Genomic DNA, 9764 nt, shown 5'->3' with positions numbered 1-9764 from the left:
GGAAAAAAAAAGGAAAAAAAGGAAGAAAACAGAAAAAAAAATATATTTTTTTTTTTTACTGAAAAGAAAAAGAAAAAAGGAAAAAAAAAAGGAAGAATGGGGAGTCAGAGGAGGAAACCCCTGGGGTCGCCTCCCCTTAACGCGGTAGTGACATTCAGCGTAAGACGAACGGCGGACAAGGAGCTCGATGGCGCGACGACACGAACGATGATAGACGGCGACACGAGGGGCGGTACAAGCGATCGATCGGACGGCGTCAGGAGATTGGCAACGCACATGGAGAAGATGAGGCCCGCGGCTCATCTCGTCTAAACAAGGGCAAGTTGGCGGCTCGTACTTCTGAAGGATGGCTCAATGCAACTCGATGGCTCAGGAATAAAAAAGGGGGGGGGGGGGGAAGTATTTTTTTTTACCTTGTAGATTGATGGGATGGGATTGCAAAGGGCCTTGAGTCCTATTTATAGGGACCTCACTAAATCTAGAATCAAATCAGGAAATTCAAGATTTGGTTAAATCTAGATTTTTTTAAAATTTTTTTATTTCAAGTTGCAAATTATATTTTTTGTTATTTTTCTTCCTCTCCTTTTCTCAAACTTTTGTCCATGTACCATACCTTTTTATTAATTACGTTTTATCTCCAAGTCAAATTAAATTAGGGATGAAAATTGAATTTTCATTTTAAATTCAAAATTTAAGTTGTCTCCAAATCAAATTGAATTAGGATGAAACTTGAATTTTCGTTTTAAATTCAAAATTTTTAAGTTTGGTCTCCAAATCAAATTTAAAATAGGGATGAAACCTGAATTTCCTTTTTAAAATTCTAATTTTTGCATTTTATCTCTCCAAATCAAATTAAGTCTTAGATAAAAGTTGAGATTTTTCTTAAATTAAAAGTTTGGTCGTCTTCTATTACAAATTTTAGTTAAACTTGTGCGGTTTAATTAAACTGGGAGCATCAAAGGCAAGACCAAATTACTTGTATCTTGATGCCGACTTTATCTTTTTTCGAGATTTATAGGATCTAAAGGCAACACTAGAGGGGGTGAATATGGTTGACTATCAATTTTAAAAAAAATAATTTTATCTTCAAACAATGCTCAATAAAGTTAACCCACTAATTTGATTAAAGAAAATTTATGCAAGATAAAATTTAAATCATGCAAGCTATGATAAATTCAAATTTAAAGACAATTTAATTAAGGATAAATTTAAATCACACACTAAAAATTAAATCATGCAATTAGGAAAGATTAAAAAATAACTAAGACAAGAAGCAAAAAATTTGAAAACAATAAATAAAAGAGAGAGGAAGAGAAAACACTGGGAATTATAGTGGTTCGGCAAATTGCCTACTCCACTCTCTAAGGCTCCTTCTTGGGTATTTCACTAAGTGATCCTTTTGCAGATGAGGACCAAACCGACACACGGCCCTCTTTTTCCTAGGCTAAAGAGAAACCCAAGATCCTTTTTACTGGTTCAGGATCAAACCAATTTCTTTTTCTCACAACCCAAGGTGTACCCACACCTTAATACAATTCTCAAAAAAATAAAAGAAAACCTCACAATATGGCTAAATACACAAGTTGAGCAATAAAAAAAACGCACAAAAATAACTCTAGGCCAATTTAGGAGCAAGGAGGACAAGAATTTGAGAGTAGAGAGAATTGAGAGCTTAAGACTTGATAGTTTTTGGTGTGTTAATGAAGAGTAAAATCAAGTCAAATTTATAGGCGAGGGGGATAAATTTTGGCCATTGGATATGATTGCAAATGAAGGGTGGAAATTGAATGAAAATAGAAAAGGAAAGGATTTGAAAAGAAATTTTGAAAGATTGGAATTATTGAGATTTGGAGAATAAAAAGGATTTGAAGGATGAAAATTTAGGAAGGAAATCAAATTTGAAAAGGCTGAAATTTGGTGAGAATTTGGAGAAAATTGGATTAGAAAATTAAAGGAAAATAAGAGAATAAAAATGAAAATAAAAAATAGCCGGATGATATGAGCACCATGCGCACAGGGGAGGAGATTGAGCATCACGCGCCGCATTCTGTGAAGAAACCGCAAGCACGTGCGGCGCACGCGCGTGTCCGCGCGTGAAGCTGGGTGACCGCCACTTGTCATTATCTCATTCGTCATGGTCGCCACGTCACTGCCACATCATATGGCACGTTAGCAAAAAGTGACCGGTTGGAGCATCACGTCATCCGCCACGTCAGCTACCACATCATCAATATTGACCATTTGTGTGTCACATCAACCGCCACGTCGGATGCCACGTGTCACCACCACGCTGGATTTCCTCTCCAATCTTCTTTTGCTTATAACTTTCTCATTTGAACTCCGATTTAAGTGATTCAAATTGCATTGGAATCGCCTTTCCGAGCTCTACAAGATAGTGACTCTAAAATACTGAAAATGTTAGTATAAAAAATTTGAGTTTGTTATCATCAAAATACTTGGTTTAATTGAAGCCTTAAAGCTAACATTATCCACCCACATCTGTGCACAAATCTAAAAAAGGGCATTTGTTGGAGGAGAAATTTCGGATCAATCACGGATCGCTACTAAATTAAGGACAAAATTCCAAAATCATCAAATTTGGGATCAATTAAGAGTTGACATGTATCCCAAATTGAAGTTAAAGACAAATCTGATGACGTCACGTGTTTTCGTCACAAGCGTTGGATTGAGTAAAATTAATTTTGCCCAATGACGTTATAATTTGGGCTTTGGTCCAGTTAAGTCCAAAAATGAGCTTAATTCGAGCCTAAATGCCAAAGTAGGCCAAAATCCAATTAACTGGGCCCAAAGACCATACCCAAATCCAATTAACTGGGCCTAAAGACCAGACCCAAGTCCAACTAAGCCCAAACTCATGGGCCAACTAGGCCCAAGCCCATAAAGCCTATCAGAAAGCCCTATAAATAGATGAACTCTCCTCATTTCAAGAGGTCAGCAATTCTACATTTAGAGAGCTCATAGAGAATTCACCAACAAACAGAAGACTCCTGAGACTCCTAAAAGCCCTTGAAGACATAAGACCTTTGAAGACACAAAAACTCTTCCAAGACTTCTACTTCAAGAATGTTTGATGCTTTTCTTCTTGAAGTCAGACACATTCATTCAACCGAGAGAGAATAAGAGGATCAAGTACTATAGATCAAACCACATCGCATCAAATCAACACCAACATCAACACTAACTCAAGTTCGACTCACGAAACAGTTTCTCCAGAAGCCTTGTGCGAACAAAAGCATTCATGGGGTGTTTTGAGGAAGAAAGACCTGGGTCGAGTTTATTTGACCTTTTAATCCAACATATATCTAGCCCATCAACTTTACAAGTCGGTGTTAAATAATTCAACTTTAACAATATTTACTATTGAAGTTTACCCATTCGTTCCCTCTCCCTCTAATGTTTCCAATGACTCCACCCCACCAGTCATCGCCGACCAACTCTTACGACAATCATTGTTGGTGGCATGCTCCAACGACCACCTCCGATCTAGTTGCCAACTTCAGTGATCACCTCTGTGAAGACCACCTCTGACAAAGTCCACCTTCAACAATCATCTTCAGCGACCACCTCTAATGTCCAAATTCGTGTGAGTATCACCTCCAATGACGAACTTCGACAATCACCTCCAGTGAGTAATTCCATCGATCATCTCCAATGTCTAACCCTAACGACCAACTCAGCTGATCATATACTCTAAAAAGAAAAGGAAAAACTTACTAGTGAAAATGTCTTTAAAGACAAAATTGAATATATTAGTTCATAGTGTTTAATAGTCATCTTATACAGTAATTTAACATTAATAGAAACATGTTGAACATATAACCAAACCAAACAAACTTGTTGAGAAAATGTAAACAAACACATCTATATTTTTATTTATTTGTTTATTTTTTTATAAAAAAAAGTGTTTAAATGGAAATGACTTTTTGAAAGCATTTCATTGGCAACCACTAATGGATACCACCACGACTTGTTTGGAACAATGAACATCTAGATCTCTTCTCATCGATATGAATTGTCTACTTTAAACATAAATTCTCATAGTTTTACTTTTGGTTTCACTTAAAAGGTTTTATATCATTAGCGATGATTGTCCTCTCTTATAATACATGATCATCCCTTTATCTAGCAAATGTGAGACTCTAATTGCATTCCCAACATCAACATTCATGAATAATAAATCATAATATACAATTTGACATAAAATGTCATAAAATATCTTAAAACCCTTCTTTTTATTTTATTATTATTATTATTAATTTTTTTTTTCATATTACATTCATATATTTCATTAATGAAAAAGTATATAGTAATTTTGTTGTACTTTTGTCACCTCAAATATAATAGATACATGTAAAAAATTGTAAAATATATTTGAAGGTTTTAAGTTCATATATCAATTAAGTGTTAAAAATTTAGAAAAATACATGTGCAATGGAAAGATTAAACCAAGATAACCACTAGAAAATTATACATTTTTAGATTAGAAAAAACCACACCATAAACATGGACTTTTTAACTGTAGACTAAACTCTACACTTTAAATACTTTCTAACTCCACAAACATATTAACCCTACAAACATATTACTCTAGACATCATAACTCAATGCAACGTCCTACACACCCGAAATTTAAGAAGGCTTGTTAATGACCATTCAAAGTTACACAACTGACAACCCACTTTTAATCAATGTCTATCTCATTATTTCATCAGATAACTGATCTTCGATGGTATATCCAACCATAGCTAATTTGTTCGACGATTGTGACATGATTGGAAAACAATATAGTTTAGAGACATCAACCATAATGGCAAAAAATTACAGCACAAATTCTATTCTTTTTTGTTTTCTTTATAAAGAAGGAAAAAGTATGAACAGCATGGCTGAATTACATATATTTGAAAAACAAACAAACATGAATAGCTAAGCTTTATAAACTTCAAACCCTCTACAATTACAACTTGCTTTGAACCTTCATCACACTTTAGCTAGAGAAAAACAAGGTATAAACCAATCATCCTGCTGTTTTGGAGTGTTTGATAAGCCAATCGATCACCACATCGATGTTTATCGAATCTTTGCAAGAGATCATGTAGCAGCACACCTCCCTGTCACGAATCGTTTCAAGTTCTCTGCAGCAAAAAACCAAAAAGATTATCATCAAAAGTATATTTCAATATGAATGGACAGAATACCATAACCATATCTTCGATATAATTTCAGGACTCACAACAAATCGACCAGTGATTGCTTGGAGAGTGCTTCTGATTTGTCAATTTTGTTGCCCAGCACCAGCAAAGGAATTCCACTTAAAGAAGGTTTTGTTAAGAGCTCATGGAGCTCACTTTTTGATATGGGAACACTGTCTCTATCAGCAGAATCAACTACATAACTGACCTTGCAACCATCATATATATCAGGACAAAAGGTTAAGAAATGACAAAGAGACCAAAAAAGAAAATGGTAATAATTAATTATTCAACTTCGATGGTTGTCTGTTTGGTCTTTAAACTTGAAAAATTTTCAATCATGTATCTGAATTTTGATTGTGATTCTATATCATTTTGTCGTTAACACTATTGACTCTAATGATGATGTGATATGCTTATGTGAGAGATGTTACTTGATCTAATACCAGAAGGCTGACAAATAACTTAGGAGGTAGATATCTAGACAAATAAAATCCCACGTACACTATATCTTCTTTTTGAAGCGAAATCCTTTTTATAGACCATGGCAACCTATTTTATCAAGTTTCAACTTCTTTTAGCCATTTGTTGGAATCAGATCAGTTTATAACAAATAGGTATGTCAAGTCACCAACCAATTAGTTAACAATGTTAACAATAGGGATGTCATATAATTAAAATTCAAATGGTTCTAGAATGTTATTATCCTTATCACTGCAAAGGTCCTACAAGAAAACTTCATCAACATATCAATCCAACTAGTGATGTTAGATACTGATAGCATACTAGAGAATTCTCTTAAGGGGGTGAATCCAGGCCTCTCAAAAGAGTTCGAAGAATCTTTTTAATTTCAATATTTTTAAATTAATGTGAAAAAGGTTCAAACAAAGATCCAGTAGCAGCCCCCTGTAGAGTGGTAGAGAACTTTCTTTATGACAAGCGAAAAAAATATGGATTTGTTGGGTTTTGTTTGCTCAAGTGTGCTCCTAACCGTCAAATGAAAGATGAACAATTCATCCTTCTAACGAGGGAGATACCGGACTTCAAGAGCAAGAGATCTATTAAATAAATACAGGAAATGGCAGGAAAAAAAAGTAACTTGGAATCGCTCAAAACTGGAGAATAAGATTTTCTTGAATGCATATGATTAGATGGTAATATTTTTGAAGTGCAGATAATGCTAATAGGATAAAAGGATGTTATATCTAAATGCAGTGATTTGTTTGCTTGGTGTTTAAATTTTGACGAGTACAGGTGTTTAAATAAAGATAAAGAATCAGCCATATAGTACGCTAAAATGGAACAAGGAGAGACTTGGGATATTTACACAATTGCAGTCACGCCACGACAATATCTCTCCCACATTGTACGGAATCTCCTCTGCCCTCCCAGGTCCCAAAGTTTAATTGTTACATTGCCCTTAGTAACTTTCCGCATGTTAAACCCGACCTGGTTATCAGAATATGAAGGGAATATCATAAGATACATTCAGTTGCATGAGTGAAAACAGTGAACTTGATAGAAAACCATACTCACAGTTGGAATCATATCCTCACTGTAGCCCCCTGTCTGTAAAATTTGAAAACCATCAGGGAACAAGAAGGCCATTCCCATACACAAAGAAACAGATGTGAAAATTTGCATTTTCTTACAGCAATAGAATTGACAAGAGATGTCTTCCCAGCATTCTGGAGGCCTACAAGTGAGAGTTCCATTTCCTGTTTGAAGAACAGGCTGAAAGACAGGCACACAAGACTGTTAAATTGAAAAAACTTAACAAAAATCTCAAGCAGTAGCAAGAAACAGCTTCCTTCAGATGTTACTAGGTTAGGCATATGAAAAACTGAAATTCCATGCATCGATGGTTTCTCCATTCCTCTGAAACTTTTGTTTACTAATGAACTAAAAGGTTAATTAAGGAATGTAGCAACAGGCGATTTGTGATTCTACAGAGCTACCAAACCAAAGATCAAACTGAAGACGACAACACGTCTATTCCTTCACGAACAAGTTAAAACGATAAAGCCATGGTAATGGAAGCTAGATTAACACAATGAATTTGCTAAAACTTGGGATTCCATTACAAAACTAAAAGGCAATAACAGTGGCTAGGGCACTGTGAGAAGTATGGAAAAGAAAAGAAAATATGCTCATAAAAAAAAAATTAGGGGGCGTTTGACCCACTAAGTGGAGTTAATAAGTTTGAAGTTAATATGTTGGAGTTAGTAAGTTTGTGTTTGGGGTGTAAAGTTGTAAGATGGAGTTCTTCGATCATTGTGAAAAGTAGATTAAGAGGGGAAGATGAAGTTACTCAATAAATGAGAAAAGTAGAGATATAGGGAAAGATGAAGTTCCTTGATAAATGTGAAAAATAGAAAATGATTGGAAGATAGAGTTACTCGATAAATGTGCAAACTTCAATAGTGTTTACTATTGAAGTTGAGTTGTTTACACCAACTTAGGAAGTTGGTGGGTCATACGGCCCCTTAAGGTATGAAAGCCACAAATATATAGAAGTTGGGATCCAAGGCAGAAAACAACCAAAATAATTGCAACGATTGCGTTCCATTGTTGTTGTTCTCCAACACTGCAAACAAAATAAGATCCTAGCTAGAGAACAGCTACCTAGAACAACAAACTCGATTGTGTCTTCAACGTTATAACTTTAGGGGGTATCTAAGAATGATTTCAAGCAGTGCGGAGAGAAACTCTCGATATCATGGTCAGCCACAAAACGATAGTATAGCCAGTAGTTTTTGCACCTAAATCCAACCCTACCCAACCTCTACAAAAATGTTAAAAGAGTCCATTACGTGATCTGTTATTATTTGGTCTGATGTGGTAGTAATACTAATAGTAATCCTTTATTTTGTGACTGCGAGTAGTTGGCCTGTGAACCTATATAATGATGTACAGGGACTATGTTTGGGTTATCATCAAAGGGATGTTAGAGACTTGATTGGAGAGTTCCTCCTCCGCTTGCCTTTTAGCCTTTTAGCGAGAAGGGTTGTTTGTTTGTTGGGATGTGTGCTTTGTTATGGGTTATTTGGAGAGAGAGAAATAACATAATTTTAGATATGTCGAGAGACCCTAGTGATGTTTGGTCCTTAGTGAGATTTCATGTTTCTCTTTGGGCTTCGATTTCAAAGATTTTTTGTAATTTCTCTATAGACACCATTTTACTTGGTTGGAACCTCTATCTTTAGTGGAATTTTTGTGGGTTTGACTTTTTGCATGCCCTTGTATTTTGTATTTTTCTTTTTTTTTTTTTCCCTCAATGAATATAGTTGTTTCTAAAAAAATGAAATTTTGAATGACTTGAGAGTCAATTCTACTTTCTTCTTTCTTTTGAGGTATTTTTCATAAAATAATGAAAAAAGCTAACATATTGGAACTACATAAAAAACTCAAACCTACAAGCAATCTGAACTTCAGAGTAAACCATCTCAGTGACATCACAAAAACATGGTGATAAGTATAAGATTCCTAAGAGACCCAGTTGGACAATTTTAACAAGCAAATCTATATATCTTGAACGGTTGCACCACTCAACTCAAAAGAATTGATCCGAACTTCAAATTAACATAATAATTCACAATAAAAGACCAAACGAACACACATAATATCGCATTTCTAATCAACCTTCACTATAAATTAATGTCAAACAAGAGGCCCATGTTCGAATTTAAAATTAAAACGCAGCTTTCCCTGCTCAGCCGACAATTCCTTCGTTCAACAAACTAATAACTATCAATCCCAAATAACTAAGTAAAATTACTCCTAATTTTTTCTCAGCCACCAAACAAACAGGATCAATAAATAATATAAAATCCCACAATTGAAGAACAAGAAAATTTGGGGAAAAGACAAAATCGTACCTCCTGAGCCAATTGAGGATGGAATCGAAGAAACCCATTTCCGGAAATGAATGGAACTATGAAGAAGCCTAGATTGCTGATCAACAAAAGGAGCTGAAGAAATGGAAATTGTGGAAGTTTATTAGGAAGAAGAAATGTTCATAGACGAAAGAGATGAGTAATGGAGAAGAAGAAGAGACAGAAACTTGAGCAACTCATTCTTCGAGGAAAACCTCGAGGCCCAAAATGTTCTATCCGTGTAGTGTCCGCTTGTCCTAAGCTGATGATCCAAAACAACACACATTTTACTATAATTAAAATATGTAACGTAGGGTCCAATCGCATTTCAAGTACTTTCTATTTTGTGATGTTTAATTTAATTTATAGTACAAATTCTTTTAAGTTTATGATTTTGTGATGTTTAGTAAAACAGTAAATAGGTGTATTTTGTGATGTTTAGTAAAATAGTAATGAAAAGTGTTTGGTTTCTTAGTTAATAGGTGGAATGGTCTTCCAAATTGCTATTTTAATTCTTAATTTTTAAAGAATAAGTTTAAAAGGTCCCTCAATTAATAAATCTATTAAATTTAAACAAAAAATTAATTAAATTTATGATGTGGCAAAATGTTGGAAATATATATATATATATATATATATATATATATATATATATATATATATATATATTAATCCTAAT

General features: G+C 34.5%; 1 protein-coding gene across 3 annotated transcripts; it reads right to left on the bottom strand.

Annotated features, from left to right (window-relative positions):
- Nucleotides 1-4839: 4839 nt before the first annotated feature.
- On the bottom strand, nucleotides 4840-9501 carry LOC120068394 (ADP-ribosylation factor-like protein 8c). Of its 3 annotated transcripts, none has more exons than XM_039020146.2 (7): nucleotides 9274-9501; nucleotides 9089-9181; nucleotides 6863-6944; nucleotides 6747-6779; nucleotides 6538-6659; nucleotides 5252-5413; nucleotides 4840-5153 (listed from the first exon to the last, which is right to left on the bottom strand). In XM_039020146.2, the coding sequence occupies exons 2-7, from the start codon at nucleotides 9124-9126 to the stop codon at nucleotides 5036-5038; spliced, it is 555 nt and encodes a 184-aa protein (XP_038876074.1). In that variant the 5' UTR covers nucleotides 9127-9181; nucleotides 9274-9501; the 3' UTR covers nucleotides 4840-5035. The 3 variants fall into 3 exon arrangements, with proteins under 3 accessions (XP_038876074.1, XP_038876073.1, XP_038876072.1); XM_039020145.2 differs by having other exon boundaries at nucleotides 9301-9383; XM_039020144.2 differs by having other exon boundaries at nucleotides 9089-9419.
- Between the last annotated feature and the right edge of the window lie 263 nt (nucleotides 9502-9764).

The sequence above is a fragment of the Benincasa hispida genome, chromosome 12, assembly GCF_027475165.1.
Source record: "Benincasa hispida cultivar pf3 chromosome 12, pf3_genome.v1.1, whole genome shotgun sequence".
In the NCBI taxonomy this organism is placed as follows: Eukaryota; Viridiplantae; Streptophyta; class Magnoliopsida; order Cucurbitales; family Cucurbitaceae; genus Benincasa; species Benincasa hispida.
The sequence above is the reverse complement of the archived record's forward strand: the minus strand, read 5'-3'. Positions and strand labels throughout refer to the sequence as shown.

Coding starts and splice junctions, on each gene's coding strand:
- LOC120068394 (XM_039020146.2), bottom strand. CDS start 9,126: ATGGGTTTCTTCGATTCCATCCTCAATTGGCTCAGGAG. Junction 6,945..9,088: donor ATCCTCAATTGGCTCAGGAG/GTACGATTTTGT, acceptor CCTGTCTTTCAG/CCTGTTCTTCAAACAGGAAA. Junction 6,780..6,862: donor CTCTTGTCAATTCTATTGCT/GTAAGAAAATGC, acceptor CAAATTTTACAG/ACAGGGGGCTACAGTGAGGA.